The 24,746-nt window shown below is 40.8% G+C and overlaps 1 protein-coding gene across 3 annotated transcripts in view; it reads right to left on the bottom strand.

Moving 5' to 3' along the window:
• The window catches only part of AFF3 (ALF transcription elongation factor 3), a 323,171-nt gene that overhangs the window by 102,748 nt on the left and 195,677 nt on the right, over positions 1-24,746 (bottom strand). For all 3 annotated transcript variants that reach the window (XM_064408084.1, XM_064408085.1, XM_064408086.1), the window contains one exon: positions 22,164-22,215. In XM_064408084.1, coding sequence (XP_064264154.1) covers positions 22,164-22,215 — 52 coding nt within the window. The remainder of the gene's footprint in view (positions 1-22,163; positions 22,216-24,746) is intronic.

Genomic DNA, 24,746 nt, shown 5'->3' with positions numbered 1-24,746 from the left:
CTTTCAAATGTGAAATGAAGTAAGAGTGCATGAACTGCAGCACTGCCTGTGTGTCAGCCATTGTGGCAGAAATCTTGGGGAATTTAATGTGTCTGAGGCAGAGCTGCCACCGCCAAGTCTCTGAGCTGAATGTGCAGCATCTGATCTTGTACTCAGGGATTATTTCCTTACAAATGATCTCTTACTGCCTAATCCCCAACAGTACAAGCATCTGTCCTTATGCTGGAGTCATCATGAGGGTGAGGTTTACCCCACATTTCGAGGTACATCACAAATGACCCTCACATTTTGCTGGCCAGTGGTGTTCCAGCCGGTGCCTCTATGGTGACATGGAAGATCTGAGGCATATAGATACTTCTCTCTAGGGTAGCTGATTTTAATAACTTATTGTGTCTAGACACTGTTCAGCTTCCTGTCTGCCTAACAGGTAAACCTGCTTTTTCTCATGTAAAAAAAATATTTATTGACTCTAACATTATTACAGCTTTAATACTTCCAGCTAACAAGGGGCTATTGCTAGAATTTCTTTATTATTGTTGTTTTTTATGTACCTTAAGAAACCCCATATTCTCATTGTCCTTGAGCTTTCATCTAGTATCATCTATTCCTTTTATCCATATTCAGTATTTTACATTTTCTTTTTTAGATTGTTATATTTCATGTATATGTATTCATATTACATATATTTTAAATTTCATGTCTATTGCACAAATTGCTTTTTCTTTCTAATTACTACTTTTACTTGATCACTGAAGCTGAACTAGCTTTCAGTAAAGTTGGTTTTGCCTTGATTGTGGAAATGCAGCCTTTTGCTAACTTAACAAACTCTGCTTTAAAAATTTGAAGCTGCCTTGTTTCTAGGATTTTCTACCTCATCAATTTATAGTCAAATTTTTTTTTTTACTTTTGGACATACACCTTCCCTTACTGGGACTGTTCTTTATTTGTCTAGGTTGGACATGATAAAATCATGGTCTGGTGACAGGCAACCATGTGCTTCTCATCCACTGACCAATTTATTCAAAGGAGGGGTGAGAATGATTGGTCAAAAGTCATCAGTGCTGGAAAAGTGCCACAAAGACCATCTACAATCTTCACTTTCACAGCTGTCTGTGTGGACCTCTGGTGATACCTTCCAAACTGAGACCTCTGCAATCCTCCTGATTAACCTGCCTTTCCTTTACAGATTGATGCTGATGGAGCACCTTCATCCCCTCTTGTAACTGGAGTTGATATTCAGTTGATATTCTGTCTCTGGGATAAAGAAGAAGTTTGTTGGACATCCTGAGCTGGAGCTTTCCATGTCAAGACAGGCTAGAGGAGGAAAGGAACAATTCCCAAAGGCACATGGCTGACTGGCTGATACAGAGAGGCTATTGCAGAATATATGAATGGCACAGGAACATATGGGAACTATACCTCCTCCATTCCCTCAGCAGCTCCAGCCAGCAGAAGCACATCTGTGAAAGACACACCAGGACCCCTGAAGTTTTCAGCATTTCCTTTCAAATACTTTGCCTAGCCATTTCCTGGAAAGTCACTAAATGTATTTTACTCAGTCCTGTCTGCAATACTTATAGCTTCATTTAGTTTTAATATAGTTATAAATGGGCTGTAGCGGCCTGCTTTTTTTAATAACTAAGTAAATGAAACCCTGTCTGTAATAATAAATGAACCATCCATCTGGGAGGCCTCCAGTAAAAATTTCAACAGGTATTTATTGCTCCTTTATGTAAACAGTCCTCTGGACAATACAAGTGATTATACTCTCTGTCAGCCTTGTCAGGAAGGAGACAGTAGAGTTTTGGATGAAGTTCCATAGCATACACACTGAATTTAGCAGTTTATTTGACTAGATGGAGAAAAAAATGATTAAAACAAGAAAATAAACAGACAAGAATCCAGTTGGCTACTGTGAAAGGGAGCATACCGTTTTATTAAAAGATATGGGCTGTGAGGATAATCTATAGAAAATTGACAGGTCTGTAGTGCTACAGACTTCTCACAACTCCAGACGCTACACAGACAGCTCCCTAAACAACCCCACCCCCTCAAAAGTGGAAGGAGTTTCACTGTAAAATCAACACTTTACAGAGACTTTAAAATATGTTGTGCCCTTATAGATTCACGTAGTATCGAAGAGCAATGTCTTGGGAGAATCTCCAACTGGAGTGCAAGAGACTGAAAACCATGTTATCCATCCCTGAGGGTCATCTCTTTCATTCATGGACACTGTTCACACTCTAGAAAGGGCAAAGGCATGACACTTTTCAAGTAATGAAATTTTAATTTAAAGAAATCTCGCTGCAAAAATCATCTTCATACCACTGTTATATTCTGGCCCCTAATTACACAGCATTACATTCCACTATTATTGGAATAATACTATGTCAGAATAAATTGTCAAATAATTATTTCATTGTGTGGCAAGATGGGGGGAAGAAAAGAAAGAAAAAAGAGGCAGAAAGACCTGAAACCTCACATATGGCCAAGGTAATGTGCTATCACTCAATGGTGAGGAGTGAGCCATAGCTTCCTTCTGTGCATTAAACATGCAGGGACCACTGTGACTTTTGTCAAAATTTCCAGCCCTCAAATTTCTGTGAGAATGGGCTTAAACCTCTCCCATGAGCAGATTTCTCAGAGCCTTTCATTTTCAGCCAAGATAGCACAGGGAAAAATGCTTTTTTTTTTTCCTTCTGAGGCAGACTGTAAAAGGAGAGCAAAGCTCTCTGCCCAACACCAGGCAGATTCTGCCCCATGGGGCAAATGGATTGCTGCTCCTTAGGAGTCTGCAGCTGGGCTCAGAGACAGGGAATGCACTGCTCCTGAAGCTGCATCCATGGCCAGGGTGTTTCCAACAGGGTTATTTAGCTTATCAAGCTTAATTTTTTAGGAGATGGTTGCATTAGTGATAGTACTCTCTTTACTCCTCTCTGCTTCTGGTATGTTGGGAAAAAGATAGTCCCAACAAGGCAGACATGTCTGAACTGATAGCAGTCCCACCAAAATACAGGAATTCTCAGGTTTGCTTGAGGATGGGCTGAAGGAGGAAGGGAGAGAGGGAGGGAAGGGGCTGCTAAGGGAGCTCCAGGACTTGGGGCACAAGCTCTGCAGGGACAGGGAAAGTGGAGGCTGGCACTGGCACCAGGGGCAAGTTCATGGCCATGAACTTTGTTGCTGGGGGAAGACAGCACATGTGCCACCTGCAGTGGTCAGATAATTCCTTTGCTTCCCACGGAGCAGCAGTGAAGGGATGGTTGCTCATGTAGGGCCCCATTAATTCAAACTGCACTGTGCAGCTCCACTGTGGGTGGGGTTTTCCTTCAGCTGCCCTGGGGTCTGATGTCACCAAGGGCTTCTAGCCTGCTGGTTTCACTTCGAGATAACCCCTTCCAGGATGCCAAATTGGCTATTCCTCTTTCTTAGAAATAATCTCCTTTGGACATAGCAACAGCAAAAATAGTCAGCTGAGGGCTGCTCGTCGGATGAGAAAGGTTTTATTCCCAGCATTCAGATGCACATGCTGTGCAGAAATACACCAGCTGCACTCCAATATATATATATTAAAAAAAAAAAAAAAGAAAAGAAAAAGTCTTTTTTCTAAAAAACACTCTTAGGAAAAAATTATGAATTTAGCTCTCAAACAGTAAACCACACTATATCTCCTTTCTAATGTCTCTTTTTAAATATACACCAGGGAACAACTCTCATAACTCACTTGAAACACACTATCTTATGAGTTATAGGTCAGTCTTCTATGCTCAGAGTGTGTGTTGCACTTCCACACAACCTTATGAATTTTCCATCCCTCATCATTCATATCATGTCAGAATATCTATTACAAACCCTTGTTTGCAAGAAGGGCTTCTATTTTATCCTTTCCTTTTATCACTGCTCTTAAATTTTCTTCTGGACACCAGCTTGGCAAGCTGGCAGTATCATGCTGGCAGTTTCTGAGGAAAAAATCAGGCAAAAATCCTGTATCAGGATTGTAATGTCACTTGCAAAAAAATATCCTTGTTTAACTAATAGGAATAGTGTATAAAAATGAATTGGACATAATTGTATTCTGATTGCCAACTTCTACCACCCAGCAGCAAACTACCACAACCATAAAAAAATATATTTATTTGGAAGCCTAAATGATGTCTGATAATGCTTTCTGCCATCCTAAAGCTTTGGAAATGTTGAATCATCTCAAGAAAAATGTCAACAATAATTTTTCACAAAGGTTCAAGCTTGGACAAGACTGACTAGAGTCTTGTGTGAGGGATTTGAGCTGAGGGGAATTTTCTAACACAGTTTAATCACCAGGAACAGTGTGAGGACCAGCCAAAGTTCTTGGTAATTGCTAGATTTGAGCAATGCTTTTCCCTAAATAAATGAAGAAGTTTAAATTCTATATAAAATTATAAATTTCAACATTTCTGAAATGCTGTGCTTTCGTTCCCTTCTTTCAAAAACATTACTTTGAAATATGCTTGTATCTAGGACTGTAACAAGGCTGCCCAAGCACTATCAGGAGTAAGGTAAACGAAATGAAATTATATCAGCCCTGAATGTAGTTCTTTTTCATTTTGCTGAGAAAATTAACAAAACTATTTTTATTTTCAGTTACACCACATAATTTTTATTGTATTAAACAAAGTACCAGTTACCCCCACTGATTCAGAAGCTAATTTAATTCCGTTTGCAAAGTTCTAAACCTAGATTTGTTTTGAGTTTCATATGGATCCACAATACTTACTGGCTTCTTTCATTTTTTCCCTCTCATTGGCAGTTAATTGAAACTTTCAGTGAAATATTTTTTGCTGTCATCAGTTGTCAGACTGACATTAATAGATGCAAATATCCTTAGCAGAGTTGTGAGCAAGTGTTGCAATGAACCAAGCATACAGGAGCTGGATTCTCAGATTGCTGCGTGACTGAAATGGAAGGATTTGTGTTGCTGGCTTTTTAGTTTTGTTTGTTTGTTTTACAAAATCCGATAGGAATAAAGAGCACTTGTTTCAATCTACTCTGTTATATAGCTGGTTTGTATATTTGACATTTATGATTATCTGAATCTGAGTTCCCAGGAAAAGAATTCTACGTAGGCCCAACAAGATCTACCTATGGCCTCCACCTTTGAAAAAATGGCTTCAAGTACTACTTAACTTGCTATTACTTGATGTCAGCTTGAGTCCAATCAAAACAATCACTATTATTTCAGTATTATTTTTGGGTGTGGAAATGAAATGCAGACTTGATATTAACAGGGCTGTGGATAATTATCTGTTTGATATTTAAGTAAGAATAGACCCTACAGATAATCACACATGAATTTAGTACAACTGCAAATAATTTGTGATCAAATATCATGCCTACATTGTGCAATATATATTCAAAAAGTCATACATACAGGGAATGACAATTGACTTTTGAAGAATTCAATTTAGTAGTAACACTGTTAATGGTCAAAAGTAGATCTCCTGAACTAAATGTACTGGGTTACTTTTATCATCAGTGTCACTCTAGTAAAACCAGTTTCATCAGCAATTAATTTAGCTCACTGTATTACCTTCAAGGCAAATGATTTTTACTGATAAGGGAAAAAACTTCAGATGTATGTATTATATCAGGCACTTAAATATTTTTAGTGCTGATGACAGCAGAGATGGCTGATAAAAATAAGAAATAAAATAGGCAAAATGTAGGAGACTGACAATAAAGAGCTTTGAAATATGTAAATGACTTTCCGGAAGTTCTACAAACCCTTAGATTATCTCCAGCAGAGTGTTTATTAGTCTACAAAAATCATTGTGTATTTTTCAGTGTACTACAGAAAGGTTTTTCCTGTTCCAAAAATGCAGCAACCAGCCCTCATTACATCTTTTTATAAATTTCTCGAAAGCTGCAAGTTTATTTGCAATTGAAAGGAGTTCCAAAGAAGAACAGAGAATAAAAAAGGAATTCTGACAGAATTTTCTTATTGATACTTTCTCTCACTCTTCCATCTAGCTGAACACACTTGCTCTCCTCATTACCAGGATCATTAACTAGTATGAAAGAGGATCCATCCTATGAAGACCAATTTGCTACTGGGCATCATCCTATTGCACTGTTTTCTAGTGAGAGATCTCTGCATAGGTACATTTCCCAACACCCTAAGAAATCAGAACTGAGCAAACCCATGATAATTCTCATTCAGTCAGAAAGAGGAAATAGAGGCAAAGAGATTCACTGATTTTAAACAAAGTCACACTGCACTGTTCAGCCAGATTCAGGGCTGGGAAGGAAACTGCAGGTGCTGCTGGGATAGGCACTGCCTCAGATGTGCCTGTGACCCAACATGTTCACTCTCTACCCAACATGTTCACTCTCTACTTCATCTTTGGAGCCTGCACTAGGGGGAAATTTTAAGTGAAAGAAAGCCAAAGCCAAGGTGGGGAGGTGAAGAGGTGCTGAAACTGTATCTTCCCCCATATAACAATCTCTCTTCTATCAGAGCACAGCAGAGCTACTGGAATAGAATATGTCAACACCCCAGGGCCCCTAATTCTCTGGCAAACAGGCATTCCTACCTGAGACAGAGCAAGCAGGTTTTATGTAAAGAATGCATTTATTCATCTGCAAAATGTTGCAAATCAAAAATAAAATTGGACTGGACGATTTCAATTTCTTCCAGAAAAACCCATAACATTTGACCTATTTTGGTATTTTAAATCAAAATTTGATTATTTTAAGCTACATGTGAGAGATCATTCATTCCTTACAAGGATTTGTTATATTGCTTGTTTAGATTAGGATTAAATAAACTTTTATCATGCTGGGACTGTTAACTATTGATGTTCTTTACTGCTACACTCATGCAGATATTAACTCCTAAAAGTCTTTGGTTTGGGCTGTAATTGCTTCTTCTAGTTTTTTATGAGATCTGAAACTTCACTCAGAAGTGCCCTTTAAATACTTGTTTTTTTGGTGGAGTTTTCGCCCATCCTTGTAACAGCTATGACAATTGGCCTGTTAATTATTATCATGTGATAATAAAATACATTTCAGCAGATGCATGAAGGAGCAGAAGGTAGATGCCTTCTGCAGCCCTGCCTGGGACCATGGGGCTGTGTGTGGGATGTCACTGCAGCTGGGGTGATGGCCCCTGACTGGCTGATGGGGATGGCTCTGCTGCCAGTGATGCCTCAGGTATGGAGACTTTGTCCCACAGCCCCAGCTCTGAGGCTGACCAAGTGTGAAATGGAGACATGGGAGGGGCCCTTCCCCAGCTGCTTGTGGCTCAGGGTCAGTCCCTGAGGAGTTCTGGGATGGCACTCAGGGGTGAGGGACACTGTCACACATGCCCCAAGGAACCACACCAGGGGCTTAAAAGTGTTGAGGACCCGGGTGAAAGCACATAAAAATGAGTGTCTAGCTATTTAACAACAAACAAGGTTATTTAGGACAGCAACCAGGTCACAGCCCCATTTTTTGGGGGTTCAGGCACAAAATGAGCCTTTTACATCTTTGCTCCGACACCACTCCCGAGGTGTGAGTGCCCTCTGACACCCAAGAGCAGGAAGGGGTCAGGGAGCAGGCACTGGCACACCCTGCAGGGCATCACTCCTGGCAGCCCTGAGCTGCTCTGCCTCCTCTGAGGACACTGTGCTTCATCTGCTGTGCAAAGGCTGAACCCAAGGAAGGAATAAGGAGGAAGATACCAGTGAGAATTCATTTTGTGGTTTTAGCTGGAGCATCTTCAGTGCTCTTCAAAGATGGTGATGCTGCTGTATCACATTACCCCCCCGGACTGGTAATGAATAGGAGCTGTGTACTGTGAGCATTAGATCACCAACCTCAAAGAGATTTAGGGAAAAAATCCCCAATATTACACACTGAAAAATAAACAGATGCAGACTAGGACATAGAAATATTTGTTTTCCATAGAATGCTGATTAATGTTGCATCAAATCACAATAAAATAGCCCCCAAGGCTCATTTTCCTATTTGCAAAAGGGTAATAATGATTAGCTTTACCAATGTTTGTAGCAGGCTTTGAGAGGGGTTGTGTGTTTAAAAGAAATATTAATGACCTGAAGAAGTCATTAGTTTGGGGATATTCTCTTGGACTGGCACCAAATCTCCTCTGACTCTACCTAACAAATCATATATCAAAGAGTGAACTTTCATCTGCACTAGCTTCAGGCATATTTTAAATTACTTAAATGAGTGTAATTGCAAAATAATTTTATTCCACTGTTTTATAGCAGTTTTCCTGTTCTGCCAAAGGCAAGACTGGCAAGCCCTTGAGGGACAGGAGGCTGCTGAGAGGATCATATTTTGTCAGGATTTCTCAATCCAGAGGACTCACCTCCTCTCAGCTCACAGCCCATCACACAGGACCAGCACCGTGAGCCCCACCACCAGGCAGGGCACCCCTGATTTACACCATTGGCACTTGGTCTGAGCACCTGATGAGGTGCTAACTATAGCAGGTCTGTGTGACATGACTATAGTCCTACAGGTAATTTCCTACACCTTATTACCACATAATAACGGCCTCTTAACAACCAGGCTAATCAAGAATTAATGAGGCACTAAAACACTTTTAGGAACAATGAAGGATTTAAAAATTTCTCTTATGTGTTTTATTTAAAAAGCAATTAATTTAATAGTTACTGCCTTTACTTTGGAGTAATATAAAAAGTCTTGGTACTTATCAAGTGTATCAGTTGAAAGGTTTTATTCATTTATCAGTTATTTACTTATGTGAGGCTGCACATAACCTCAAGAGAGTGGAACCAGATTTGGGCCCTGTCTGCCTCCCTCATGTAATTCCATTTGTCTGCTCAAACACTCCCCTGCTCTCACACGGTGAAGTACAACACCAAAACCAAAACAAAGTCAGCCCAAATTCACACTACTGCCAAAAAGGGATTTTTTTTCCCCTAATCTCTGGAAATTAGAGTGTCAGGGATTTTTTGTTTTATTTTCTTTTGTTGGTGGGAGGGGTTTTTTTTTGGTTTTTGTTTTTGGGAAGAGAGGGTGCACTTCAATGGGGAGCCATCCTTGACAGAGGTTTTTGAGAAACAGAATGAAATAAATGGTGGGAAAAAAGTAGGGATAATTTATGTTGCTAAAGGATTTCGTATCAGTGACTCCATGCTGAATTAAAGCCCAAAAATACGTTCCTTTACCATTAGCTTGGAAAGGATAATCAAAACAAAAACATGTTCAAATTTCACTTATTTTTTTAAAACTCCCTTCTGTGGTGTAAGGATAGGGGATATATCCTGGTTTGCTGAGAAAATCCCCAAATAGATCATTCTGTGACAGATAACAGTTATGGTTATTAATTCCACTGCTGACATTGAAATTACACTGATTCCCAATATAATGGATAAGTAAATAGCACATCAGAAATTCTCAGATGCTTCCACACTTCCTATGCAATCAAAAAAAGAGAACTCCCTCATTAAATAATACACTGTCAGAAAAGGCAATTTGATTAAATAAACCTATCTGTCAATCATGCCTGAAGTTATAAAAGGAAAACATTTTGTAGCTAAGTAAAACTTTTCTCCATATTAATCTCTCTCTCTCTCTCTCTTTATTTTCTTTTTCTTGTGTGATTCTTGAAAGAGAAGTAATGAAAAACTATGTGCCCTAAAGGAAGATTGGGGCAATACCTAGCACCTGACAAAAGAGTTAAAAGTTAGTCTTTACCATTAAACAGAGATGACATGATGGAAAAATCAAGGAACAGAGGCGGCAAATGATGATATGCACTAATCCAGAAACCTGAGCTACTGTGGGTGCACTTTTTGTATCCCTTGTTACATACATCTCTTTATTTCTTTTCTGTTTTTCAGGAGACATGGAGACATGTTTTGTAAGGAAGAAATAGAAAACAGGAGGGCCTACACAGGTGAAAAACAAGAAGAAATGAGGCTGCAGGTGATGAATCCTGACACAAGCAGGCATGTGATGGCAGGAAAACAGCAGAGAGGTTGCAGCAAGGAAGAAAATGAAGGGAAAAAAAGTAGAAGGGGTGGATGGCAAAGGATGGACAGCAAGTAACAAGGCAGGGAAAGAGAAATCAGAAATCATACTCTGCATTAAGCCTAAAGTGCCCACAGGTACCAGGAGAGTGGGTAAGGTTTTGGGGCTGTTCCCCGGGTTTGTTCTACTGGGTACCCCTCTGCCCCATTCACAGTGCCACACTACCAAAGCATCAAACACATATTCTCCTGCGGCAGCAAATGAGGCCAAACATTACCCAGCTGCACGACAACAACAGTGGGGTTAATTTTTCATGCTACTTAATTTCATCAACACTGGGCTGGGGAGAGGGGAAGAGCTGTGTAATATGGTGTGATGGGTGGAAAGTCTCTGAACGTCACTGTGTCTGGTGGCCAAAGATGGAAACGGGGTCTGGCAGCTTCCTCACCTTGGCTTTGGGAAGCAGCAGCTTCTTAGGACATCAAATACTTAATTAACTGAGCTGCAGAATTGTAGGATAAGATTCATACAGTTCCTTCTCTGATGGGAGAGTGAGTGTCAGCCTGGACCATGCTGTTCTTGGTGAGTCTTTAAAGCTAATGCAACTCATACAGAAGACATTCTTTGAAAAGAACCAGAGATTTATTTGAATAAAAATCTGAGTGGATGACAAGAGCATGCAAAGAAATAAGATGAGATTTTAATTTCTCTCAAGTAGAAAAACATAAGCGGCTTGAGCAGGAGATATTTGCTTTGCAGCTAGGCACTCAAGCTTTTATGTTCTTCAGTGCATAGAAAGAGTTGTTCTTCTCATACTGAATTCATAGCTCTGCAATGTCATTGAGCCAAATGGGATCATGCTAAAGAGATACTTGGCCATTTCTGTTAGATAAAGATAAATCAAAATAATTTTTAAAGGAGGGCTGTTGCTTTATATAATTTTTTCACAAGGCCTGGAGATGATCCACCTACTTTTGTCTGAGGGAAATATATACAAATTTGGAATAATATCAGTATTATAGGTCCTTCTACAAATCTTACCTTTAGCATCCAGCTTTCTGCCCACCTCTCACTGTTTATGTATTATGTATGTCTTTATATTTGTTTAGTCTTACGTGTTACATGTAGTAATAAAATCCTGGATGACAAGTCTTCTGTTACCACACCTCTGATCTTCCCCCTTCTCTCTTTATTCCATTGACTCCCAGGCTTCAGAGCTGGCAATTTGTTCCCTGACTCCTGCCTGCTCAGCATCAGTCACAGGATGCTGCTGTGGGTGCAGCAGGGCTCCTCACGAGAGCGTGCCTGCTGAAGAGTGCCATCAGCCAGCCACTCCTAGGCAGTAAGGAAATACATGCAAAAGGCTCGGGGAGAGATTTCCTTCTCCTGAATACAAAGCCTGCAAGAGTAAAACTCTTCAGGGGAGGACAGGACATCTGTCCTAAGTTGTCCGTGCGTTTCCTGGCCTCGGAGCTGGACTGCTCGCGCAGCGGCGCCGTGCTGGGATTGCCGCGCTGCGGGACAACGCTCAGGGTGCTGATGGCAGCTGGGAGGCATGTGCAGGAGAAGCAGACCTCCACTCTGACAAACACCTCTTTTTTCCCCCCCTGCTCATTCCATGTGCAGTCACTTTGTAGCAAGCCCTTTTTTCTACACGTGCAAGTCATCCTGCTTTACTGAGGCTGCTCTCAGGGAAATGCTTTTTAACTGAACTGGAGACGGGCAGCACAGCACAAGCAGAAATCTGGGTACTCACAGGAATTCTTGGTCTTTCAGACAATAATGCTGAAAGAAGTCCTGCTAAAAGGCATCATGCTTTTCTATAATTATTTATGAGATCAAAATCTTCCCATGTGACAGAGGAAAACCCACATTTTTTTAACAGTTTGTGGCAAAAGGCTTCATTTTTTTTTTTCCATAGAAGTGTATAGAAATTGCCGTTGTTTACAGTTATTACAAGTATTAAAGGTTGTGCCTCATATCACATTTTTGTATGTTATAAGGAAAACATGGATTTTACATGAGCAGGGACCTGAATTGTTTCTTAAGACCAAAATTTAAAACCAGTATAGACCAGAGTAATGACAAATTGTTTTTGAGGGTATGTTCTGTGATGTTCTGGGGTTCCCAGACCCAGACCTTTCCCTTTCTCTTTGCTATATTTGGCCTTCATCAGAACTACATCAAGACAGGTCACACATTTGGGTGCCTGCCTCACTTCCCTGGGGGACTTCAGAAGGCCCCCTCTCTGCCCACTTAAATGCCACAAAAATTGGTCACCAAGTCAGGTGCAAAAGGGTAATTTGCTCATTCTTTTTCTGTATTATGCTGTTAAATACTTTAAAGATATTATTTGTGCTGATTTGTCTGCTTTGCTTTGAAAGTAGGAAAGCTGATGGTGAATGTACAGAATTTTTACCCATAATTGCACTAAATTCTAATATAATTAAATATACAGTAAGTTCACATGATTATCAGGTAACAGATCAGTTCTGCTTTAATTTAGTATACCTGATTTATCACACCTCCTGGAGTGTGCCTCTGAAGAAATATGTCAAGAGACTCCTTCTGTCTACCGACAATTGCTTACAGTTTATGCCATGAAAGGGGGAATCAGCACAAATGAATCCTGACAAAATATCTTACAAAACTAATAAAAATCAGCATGCAGAAATGCCAGCTGTAATTGCACTATTTTGCCATAAAAGGTCTGTGGGCCAATCAAACCATGTGGTTGTTTTTTTTTTTTTTTCCTTTGGAAAAACTTAGCTTTTATCTTTGTAAGTCGGTGGTACAGTTGCCCTGATTTTGGAATGATCAGTAAGTATAATCCTTTTGAATCTCAGGAACAATATACCTCATCCAAACCTTTGTCCTGATTCATCTCCAGCTTTGATAGCTTCAGTGTGTCACCCTGCTTGCTTGTCAAATCTATCATCAGTTCTAAAACTGCTGATAAATATATTCCACATCTCTTTTGGGAGATGAAGCTTGTCTGCATGCTAAACAAAGAACAGAATGCACAAAGCCAAGATACACGCTGAGATATAATATTCTCCCTCTTATAATACCACAGGTGAAATGATAATGTGGAAATATTCTTACCCTGAGGAAGGCAGACTCCAGTTGTAGCTTAGCAAATCAAAGACCAGAAAACTTGCTTGCAATAACATCCTAACAAATCCAAAGGGTTATATTTCCCAGTTAAAAAATATCCACACTCTGACTTTTAATCCAAATCCAAAGATTAAGGCAGAAGAACTTCAATAATTTGTTTAGTTAGGTATGAAAAGTAATTTGTCATGAAACTGCCAGCCTGCCACTATAAAGGTTTAAAAAAATCATAGCTATTCATGGCTGAACAGTCAGACTTTTCCACACAGGAAAATTCATCATCATTTCAGGTTTCAGTATCTTTTTGTATTTTGCATGGCAAATAAAAAGTTGTCCACCAAGCTTGAAATGTCTCTTTTTTTCGAGTTGGTCACTCTGTGGGAGAAACAGGCACTTCTTTAGATTCCTTTAATTTGTTCTTCATAGCCATAGAATAAGTTAATAGCAAAATGAGGGAGCTTCTCATTCAGAATCTCACTTTCTTGTTATTAAAAAATTGTATCTGTCTACTAATAAAGTATAAAACTAATGCACTTCAGATACCAAAATCTTTCCATTCCTGGACGAGCTTTAGTGTTCAAATGTTAATAGGATGCCTGCATTTAGGGGAAAAAAAAACCCCTAAAAAACTTGGCCTGTATTCAGGCTCAAGAGTCTGTGAAACAGACTTTTTCCATACTATGACCTCAGTCTTAGGATTTCTCTTTTGCAAAATGTTAGTTATTTTTCTTGGCAGGTGGCCAGAACCCTGTATCTCTCTTTCCTCCCCTCTCACCCTCCTCCTCTCCCCACGCTCCAGGCACACAAACACCTCTCCTCTTCCCATCGCCCAGCGAGTCAGCCCTGAGGTGAGGTAACCCCCCCGCCCCATCTTTGGCTGAGATGGTGTGGAGAAAATAATCAGGTTATGATATCCTGGAAGTCTTCACTCTTCTCTTCCTTTGCACCCATTCTGTTTTGTTTCCCTGCCCCAAACCCGTGGGCAAAGCCAGCAGCCCCCCACACACAGCAGTGCTGTGCCCCCGCCAAGCATCAGCTACGGCGGGTTTCAAGTTGCAGCAGCTTTCGCCCAGGGTAGAGAATTTCCAAAATGTGTTACCCTGGCAACCAGGAATTTTAGCCCAGCAAAAACCACCGCCACGCACACCGCGACTCCAACGTGCGAGACACTGAGCTTCCATTTGTCATTTTCTTCAGAGAAAAAATACCGCGTGGGGTCGGTGGTGTCTGCCTTCTTGGAGGTATTGCCAATGAAACGGACTTCTTCCCAGGTACCTGCATCTCCTGATTTTCCTGGCAGCCCCTCTTTAACCACTGTATTCCAAGCTAATACATAACACATACAAAATTCCTAATTAGTCCCTTACAAACGGAGAAGTCCAAGGAAAACAGTCCCCAAGAGAAAAACATGCTTTCAGTGTAATACAGGAAAACATTTCCTCAAGCATGATGATATTTTCTCCAGTTAAGTTGGTCAGCTTTACTCTAAATGGCATTCAATGAACACTGGTGATACAGAAGCATTTTTTGACTCGTTATAAAATTAAAAATAATGCCCTGCATAATAGTAAGTTTTCCAATGGGACAAAAGCTGTTGTTTTGGAGTGAAGGTTTCTCTTGCATAAAACCACTTTCCCCTTCAGCTTTGAGCCAAGGGTGGCCTCAAAATGAGGGCAGCTTCCTGCAACTAGTTATTTTTCCCTACAGTGTGCAGAGTACAGGTAGATAGTAAATTTGAAGGTGCTGCACAAGACGGCCTGTATCAAGGGTATTTTATAAATAAAACTCTGCATTGAGCCATAGGGGTGGTTAATGCAAGCTGTTTGTTATATCTGGTAAAAGAGAGGGATAGCATTTAAAAATAGGACAGTGAAAGCCCTATCTCATCCCATCTAAGTCAAACAAAACTTCCCCAGACTTCAGCAGTACTTTTATTTAGCATTCACCTATCCCCGTTTCTGTTGACATCTCAGATAATGCTTTTTTTGGTCTGACTCGAAATCAACAGAAGCTCAATTTTGTCCCAGGAAAACCACAGCTGCAATTAAGGTCAGATTGGGTTTCCCTATGTTTTCTTTCTGAACCCAACAAATCAGCTCCAACTCATCTTCTTTCAGGGAGATCTTATTTTTGAGATCTTTTTACGACTTTAGGTGCTATTTAAAGATTATTTTTACTTGTATGAACTTTGACTACTGTGTGTCTATATCTTTTACATGGCAAAAAGATGACCAGTAATACAAATTTATTCTTTCTTCTTAACTTTGTAGACCTTAAAGACAGATTCAGTCAAGATGTGTGTGGGCAAATGTCTTCCAAGAAAATGTCTTTATAGCATTTGAAGAAAATAGACTTCTTGGTGTCAACTTACAATAGGGTTTTTTTGTGAACTATCAGCAGCATTGTGCTCTGTAAACTCAAAAAATCTGTGCTCAGAAAAGGTTAGGAATTGGCAGGAAAAGTTCACATCAGCATTGTGACAATACCACACTGACTCTGATGCATCCCACAGGTGAAATCACTTCATTTTTGGGAGTGGGAAGTTAAGGCAGAATTACATTTTTAACAGTCTATATATTTAACACACAGAGAAACACTCTGTACATGGACTAAGGGTAATATTTCAGAGACGAGGGCAGAGAAGAGGAACTTTTTCATGGAAATTTGAGAGCTGAGGAGGGGGTTTTAAAATTTTAGCTGCCCTTGCTGGACTGGCTGAGCAGAGTGAGAATCTGGCAGTGTTAGGGGTTAGCTCTGCAAGCTGAGGCTCAAGTAAACAGGTGGAATAGTGCAATGAAACCAGCCTTCTTCTTCTGCCAGAGACTTAGTTCATGGATAAACACCAGACTTTCACTTCTGCAGTTTTAAAGACCTCCATCACTCTGAAAAACACTGCCTTCATTCATCATAGTGAGGGGTTGTTTTCTTTCTTTTTTTTTTTCATGGACTGCATGACTTCTCTCAGAAACATCACAGATATATATTAAAATCCATTGACATATTAAAGCTTTTAGAAACAAAAAAAAAAAATCAAAAATTTTCATAAAGGGTGCTATTTCACATTGGCTACCATCCTTTGGAAGTGGTGCTTCTCAGCAAAGCAGGGTAATCCGTGGCTCATGAGGAGATTGATATGCTCCAGGACAGCCCTGGATAGAGCCTGTGGAGTTACTAAAAGAGTTTTCACCACATCACTGGCTGATGTGTCTGCTACAGATGTCCTTGCCATCTAAAATGCCCAAGCTGAGCTGTGAGAGATTAGGAAGTTGCCCCAGTATCTTAATCAGAAAGCTGAAAAGTGGATTATATCCCATAAAAGTGTGTGCAGCCCTGTTTTTTGGAACCAGATTCCTCACTAGCATGGATTTCACCCCTTCCATTGTCCTCCAGGCCCATCTGTTAGCTATTTTCTGGTTCAATTGATTTGATCCATCATGGTCCTTTTGGCAAACAAAGAGAAGGATATTGAAGATGTACTGCTGGAGGGTTTTTTCCTCCACAGTTTGCATGCTTTGTCCCTTCTCTATTGCCATCTCTCCCTCCAGTTCAGCAAGACTAAAGCCAAATCCTTCTAATTTAAACTGTGTGACCCTTGTCCCAAGACTGAAACTCTGGGGAGAGGATGGGAGAATGGTGATGGGGCAGGAGCTGCCACTGATCACCAGGTCTGCAGGCACCTGGGAAAGGCAGCAGCTTCTGCTCTCCCTTCCTCCCTACATGTGGCACTCCTTAGGACATTTACCATTTACTACCCACGTCTGTCTTTGAAAACTTAAACTACTACCCATTTCCTTTACTGTTCTGGGTGAGTAATCCTCAGCTTTTTTACAGGACATTACATTTTCCAACACTTTGTACAAATATTAATGAGATAGTCTTCACGGTGGTCTAATTATTTTAGCTGGGGAAAAGCCCAAGGTAAACTTAAAATAACTTGCACCAGGGCTTCCAGTGAAGTGAGGTAGGATTAAGGCTACTCTTCCAGCTCCAAATGTCCCATTAGGTTGCAGTTGTTGCCTGAGAGACTTGAGGTCAAGACCCCAGGTCAGGCAGATGTGAGAGGACAAGCTCCCTGGGGGCTAACAGCTGGATGGCGAGCTGGCAGCACTTGCTCAAACTGATCGCCTGTATTTGAGACAGGTTCTCTCTGTTCTCTGCAGGCACTTTGTAACCCCTGTACCTCAGTCTTCCCACTGCAGAAGAGGGAAACCAGCAGGTGATTTCAGCTGTTGAATCTGTAAGCCACTTCCAAGATACAAGGGGCAAGACAAGAGAGGAAGAAAGATGCACTGCAACATGTGATGCTTGTGCCAATACAGATGTGTCACATCAAGCAAGAACAGCACTGATGTTGCTCCAACATGATGTTTCCTTCCTGAAGGGTGGTGAGAAAGATGAGCAGGTGTTGGATGGGTGAGAAACTGTAGCACTAATGTCTGTAAATGGGCAGCTCAGAAACTGCTGACTTTAGTGCTATTAATGAAGATCGCCCTGAGCAAACCATTCTGCAGGTGATGCTGGGAACCAGTACAGGGAGGGAGCAAAGCCAACATCTATTTCTGCCTGGCAAAAGCAAACAAGCCAACACACACACACGCACACACACACACACACACACACACACACACACACACACACACACAGTGTGATCGCTGTGATTCTCAGAGAATATTAGCAAAGGACAAAACCTGCACAACTGCCATAAATTATAAAAGCCTCCCTCAATCTTAGTTAATTCTCTTGTAAAAAGGGAGGGAAAAATCTGGAGCAGCTCAGCATGAAAACAATTGTGGGAGGGTTAATAAAGAGACAGCACTGAGGTATCTAGTTGCTAGCCCTGATATCATTAAGTAAGTGCACTAGAAATGTCGAGGTAAATGCAGAGCAGTGAATCACAGTCAGGCATGATTAACCTTGGGTAGTCTGAACTGGAAATCATTTACAAACACAAAGGTACTGAAGAACATTGCAACAGACAGTACATTGAAAGTCATTCCAAGAGCAGGAGTCACGCTGGGCGCTTTGTATATTTGTGCCATTTTTAAATTATTGTCATATTTTGCATGTGGGAAGATGGAAGATCCCAGATCCCTGGCTCAGGGAGGAGTTTCCATGGCCCTGCAAGGTCCTCTGAAACATATGCACTGGTTGGAATCACTGTGCCTTGCACAGAAGTATTATAAAATTAAAAGTTTTAATTACAACAATCTGAGGCTTACTGAAAGGACACATAGATCTGTCAAAGAAAGACTAAAATCCTGTAACTGCAAATATCAAAGAACCAAAGACCACTCTTCCTTCATCCATACCCATGTCTTAATGCAGTTCTCCAGACTCTGGTGGTAAAAACACGGGGAGGGAAAGGATTTTAATAAAAATCAGATGTTTTTAAAAAAAATTGTGAAAGTTTTCTGACCCTTGAAAATTGATCCTCTGATCACAAAACCAAAAGAACAAAACATCACTAGATATTTCTGATCAGTCCTAAAAGTTTGGAAATGCTCAGTAAAGCTATAACCATATGACCCATAGAGGGCTATATATTTTGAGTACAATGACAACAAAACCCCTTCAAATACAGAATGCTCATGGCTTTAAAAGCATTCAATTACAAGGAACATGAATCAACTGGGGAAGACTCCAGACAGCTTAACACTTCCGCATTGTTTGCACCTTTTATTGCAATTCTTTAGTGCCAGCTCAGGTGATTATTGTGAATGCCAAGGCAGTGAAAGCCATAGGAATATTGTGCAAAACGATACAGCTCTGCTTAGATTTCTTTCCCGCTTTTCTATCAGTCTTATTTTCTTAAATCCATCTCTGTTATCCTTAGCATTGCAATAACTGCCCTTATTCATCTGCCTCATTAGGATGCTGCATCAATTAATATGCATCATCTAATGCCTACTATTTTTTTAATGTCTAATATTATTATCAGTGGAGAGCTATGTAGTAATGAGTCTATCTAGAGAGTCAGACATACAGCAGAAGCCCCTATGCATAATGCTGCTCCAAGTGATTCCTGTACCCAAAGCCTCTGAACAGAGCACTATGCATTCTGCACTCCCAGTTTGTGTACTCTCAGAGGTTACAGATAGCACTTCTATTCTGGGGCTCCAGGTCTCAGGGTTATGTTTGTTTTTGAGGACCTGGAGCCCAGTGGGCAAGGCACGAGGGTTATCTTGAGGAGAGATGTCATATTAATGCTTGGTTCACAAACACCTCACTGCCTGATTCAGGAGGGTAATCAACCTGTCCTTTGAAGCTGCATAAATAATGTTTGGATGGAGGTAGTATATCTGCACCAGGATGAATTAACTGCCATTGAATCATGTAAGATTGGCTAGAGTGTGAGGCTTGTAACATACCTGAGGAAAATAAAAAACATGTTTTCAAGAAAAAAAACCACATCAATTTAATCCTCCCTATCTTTTCTGTAGTTTTTCTCTGGGCAAACATGACATTGGGGGAGGATTTTTGGTTGCTGTTTGTTCCTGTTTCACAGGGAAATGCTGATTCACAGTGAGGTGCATCCACAGTTTCTCCATGTCAGGCCTGAATATGCCATCTCTCTCCTACATCAGGGTTGCTCCTTTTTAGCACCCCTGCCAGAAGATGCCAACACGACTCCTTTGACACTCTGAGAGGAGTGACACGTTGCAAGAGGCTACAGCCTTTTTACCCACAGGGACCCCGGGCAGCATTCCTGCCCCTTGCACAACCCTGAGGCTTCCAGCTGGGCACTGCTGGAGCTCCTGCCCAGGCATGGTCTTCTCCAGGTGCATCAGGGAAGAGAACATCCATCTGCAGAGAGACCAGGCACACAGGCTCACACCTCCATGTGCAGGTGTGCACTGCAGGTTCTCCTGGCTGTGCATCGTGTGCACAGGTGTGATTGCTGCAGCCCCAAAAAAGCAGAGGAATTCTGTATTTGTGACTGCCTGACATACCAGGGATAAAAAGCGGTCCTAGAAGATGGTGGAAAAGAGAAGAAACCTTGTAAAGGCCAACAGCAGGGTAGCATAAAGAGAACTGGGATGTCAGTATGTGCCTACATATCAGTGTGTGTTACTTTCCTTCACTGACACTCACAGATCCAGCCCTCTATTGACTAACATGTACATCTTCAGTTTGCTAATGGCTTTTACTTGTCTCCAGTTTCTGATCTCTGTTCTTCTCTCCTATTGTTCCCAGTTTTTCATCTCTTTCTAAAAACTTGATGTTTGCAATTCCTTTTCTAACTTCTTAACTGTATCCCTCTAACTTTCTTCCTTCTCTTTTGACACAACACTTGTTGGCTCCCTTCTTCTCATGTCCTTTTTTTTTTTTCTTCTGCTTGCATTTCTATGGAATTTCCCTAACTAGAGGGGCTTCTGGTTCCTGAATGCAGTAATTTATCAACAGTAACAAGTTGTTTCTGCCTCTAAAAATTTTTCTGGGAACCAATGTATGCTGTGGGGTAGCCTTAGAATATAGTAATAATTTAAAGGAATTAGAAATATACTGTATCTAGTAGGCAGCACAGTTTCAGAAGGTACCCAGATCTCTTATTAGGCAAGGAACCTTTCACACCTAAGCAGATTCTGATACACTATATCACCCAATTTGTAGTCTCAAATCCAACCCATCACCATATTGGAGTGTACCTCTGAATCCATATTTTGGGTTCAGAGATACCACTATCGTGGTTCAGAAATCTTACAGGATTTTAATCCAATGAAGAAGAAAAGAACATTCCTCATCAACAAAATGCTAACTAGAAAAAACACCGTGGAGGATGGCTTATGTTTTACATATTGCTAAATATCAGTAAAAATAAATGTGTTCATTTCTCCAAAATACCTCCAGATGGCATTAAAACCCTTCTTCTTTTGGTCTTTATTGCAATATTATTTTTGAAAATTATAATTATTGAAATCATTCTATTAAACATTCCCAGCAATCATGCTATCAGAAGGCATAAGGTTGCTAATGCTTAATTCATTTAATAAGTTTGCCTAAATGTGCTTGCATACTATAATTACATTCCACAACACAATCTGCAGGACAAGCCATTTCTTACACCGTGTCAAATCTTTTCCCAGATTAATTTCCAGAAGATTTTTAATGCGTATTTGCAGCAGAAATCAAAACGTCCCACAATAAATCACTGTTATTGTACCTCCTTCTGTGACTACTTTTGGCCATGTAACAAATGGTGACACTTTGTGAGATTTACATGATATAATGCTCTGAATTTAAATAACAGGAATCAGAAAACATAAATTATGGGCCAGATGCACTCTAAAACTCACATGACTGACTGTTACAAGAACTTCTCTCTCTCAAATGGGATTAAAAAGGTGAATGATTTTGCAGAAATTCATAATGCTCCTGCTGGTAGTTATTAAAAGAATTCACTTATCTCTCTTGGTTTGGAAGACTGATGCTATTTCAAATTTTTTTTAACTTGCAGCCCATCTGTTTCATAGACTGGTTTATGTTGGCAAAACAATTCAGTCTTTTGTATACTAGAGTAAAAAAGGGTAAAAGCTTCTATTGTTGCACTAAAGTGAAGGTGAACACTGATATATTACAAGTGCCTGTTCCTATCTATTTCTTGACTCCTTTCGTTAATTCAAAAACATCAACAAAATAGTGAGAGACCAGAGATAACTGTAATTGGATTTCAAGTAATTCAGAGGTGAAGCTGCAGACTGCAGTCTTTTAAAATTACATCAGTACATCAAAGGCATATGTGACATGATGTTTTTTAGCAAGTGTGACAAACTCCAGCAGCATTAAGGTAATGTTGAAGTAAGGTTCTAAAGGCCAGCCTTGCACACCCACAACAATAATCTCATATCTATTCAGTGTGATATGGAGCCATTTCACTTGCAAAGATTGCTGACTTACTAGCATGCAGAAGTTCTAGGAATAATTAATGTTTAGTCATTATCTAAAAAGCCGTTTCACGAAAAGCATCATTGCAAGAGCTTTATCATAATGAAACCAAACAAATTCTATTTTGCCCAACAAATCTGATAAAAACACAGCTGCCTTCTCCAATCTTAAACGCAAATGTGACTTACGATGTATGGGTTGCACTTTTCTCTGGGGTCTTTGGCTCTACATCACTTTTCCCTTTAAAGAGAAGAAGAAAATGACATCAGAAATGGGTCAGTATGAAAGCTGTTCAGATGTGACACATCAACATTCATCAACATTCATTGCTAACACTGACCACTCCTGCCACACACACAGCCAGCTGTGCAGGCAACCACAGGGCTGCAGGGGCACTGCTGGAGCATTTGCAAGCAGGGAGGCAATCCTGACTTGACTTTTCTTGTCACTGACAAGTGCTCCCTAAATGCAGGCAGAGGAACTCTGCAAGAGGAGGTGCTTAGAGAACACAGGCCTTACCAGGGAGAGCAGACCCTGGAGCAATGGAAAGGATTTCTCTAGTGCCCTGCAGCTCTGCTGTTGGGAGTGTACTCCATACAACATGCACTCGCTCCAGAACCCTGCTCCAGGAACAGTAATTATTTCATAGAGCAAAACAGCATCAGCTGAGGACAGTAAGGCAGTGATCAGGCCACAGTTCTGCCAATAGGTATTTTGGTTCACATTCATTTTAACAGGTTTAGGATTTGATCTTTAGCTTCTGTAAGTGGGGTCCTGGCACTCAATGCCAGGAGAAGCCATGTACCCAAATGCTTAAGAAGCACCAGAGGCCCAAGGGATGCCTCTTAACATTTCCTCACGAATCATAGGGGTCTTGGTATGCTAGCTTATGATGATCCCCATCTTGGGTCCAAAATAATTAATGTATCTGCCCAACACAACTTAGTAAACTTAGCACAGACAGTGGAGGCAGTCTGCTGGCAGGTGGGGTGGTACTGCTTCTGCTGAGTCAGGCACAGTCCTTCTCCCTCCTTTCTACCACCTGCCAAAAACCAGTAAGGCTGTTGTTTGCTGTAATTAATGTTCTCTGAGTAACCTGAGAGAGCTGCACTCCAGTGTAAGATTTCTGTGTAGCTCTACCATGGATTTAGAGGGTATGCTACTCCACTTGAATCACCTTGAACTTGAATTCTGGGCCTAGTGAGTGTGCAGATGCTGCTGCTCTTGTGTGTAGCTGGATGCTAATAGCCGTCTACACGAGAGTTTATGTTGCCTAGCAGACAAGGAGGCACAGAGGTTGAATGTGACTGGTTTACTGATGGATGTGTTTTTCTCCATTACCTTATAATGAGCTGTGTTAAGCCAAAATCCACCTATTCCTTCTGAAAAAAAAAAGTGAGAAACTCCTCTTTTGGTCAGGTTGTTTTGGTGTTGCTCATTGAGTTGAGTGGGTGTTGGATACCTAGTCCATGCTCATGAGCATCACACATCATCCATTTGCTGCTGACAAGACCTCACCCTCAGTTTCCACAGAGCAGCAGCTGTGAGGGCACCTCTGGAAAACCTCATGTTGCCTTCAGGACAGGCAGGACTCTGCTACCAGTGTTCTTCCACTGCTGTGCAGAAGGAAGCTGAAGGACACTTTAGACAGTGACCTTCTGGAGGTAGCTGTCTTGTAGTGGAAGTTCTGGGTATTGCAAACACCTTGACACAGTGCTTTTAGATGGCATCCTCCCCTCTGGTAGGGTTTGTGTCTATCCAGCTGTGGTGACTAAACTTTACTGAACAGGATGGGGAAAACTCTGGATGACTTCAAAACCACCAATGCCTTCACAGACCTCTGGGAAGCTCAGCATTCACTGTAAGAGGACAGCTAAAGCCACCTAAAATTTGGGCATGAGCAGGGCATCCACATGGAATACATCCACTCCATAATCTCTAGGTCACCCTTCACTTTCAGCAGAGACCTCAGAAGGTATATCCAGATGGTGAACTTGCTGGCTAGGAAGCTGTTGCTACAATATACGTGTGTCAGCCTTGTGGAGCCTGGAGCCCTGGAGCTCATCTGCATTATGGTAATTTGGAACAAGAAACCAACAGTAACAGTTGGCATATATTCAAAGATTTTCTATTTGTAACTTGGGTCTTTTCTGAGTGATGAATTATTACCATGAACACTGGTTTGTTTGAGTGTGAGAGGGAATATGGATTCCTGAGTGCTTTGCCAGCAGAGTTCACATCAGTTCTACTTTCAGCAATGTATGTTAATGCAGCAACAAGGGAAACAGCATACGTACTGTGAGGAAACAGAATGTCTGTGATTTAGCCAAACTGGATATTAATGGATTACCCTACCATAAGCATTTGTAGCTGCTTTTATGCTAATTGTCATTTAACATACTTCTGTGTGGAGAGGAAGGACAGAGACTGTACAGATGGTAGAAATGCATCAGTACAGCCTATCAGAATAGAAAATCTGGCCATTAAGGCTTTATCAATTCTTACCAACTTCATTCTCACTTGACTGAAATGTAGAAATTTTACAAATGTGTATAGCCTAAGCATAGTTGAATGTCACAGATATGGTACAGATAATATTTTTGGATAACGGAATGTAAAAGGTAATTACTTGTTACAACAATTTGGCTTTTTTTACACTCACTGGAGGCCAAATTAAGATTTGCTCTTGATTTTTTCACGTAACCTGTCAAATGCATGCAGGTACCATTGAGGGAGGCTGGCATTTGCTGAACTGCTAAATCTTCTCTAGT

Source organism: Passer domesticus, chromosome 2 (genome assembly GCF_036417665.1).
Source record: "Passer domesticus isolate bPasDom1 chromosome 2, bPasDom1.hap1, whole genome shotgun sequence".
Lineage (NCBI taxonomy): Eukaryota > Metazoa > Chordata > Aves > Passeriformes > Passeridae > Passer > Passer domesticus.
This window is presented reverse-complemented; position numbering and strand designations above follow the sequence as displayed.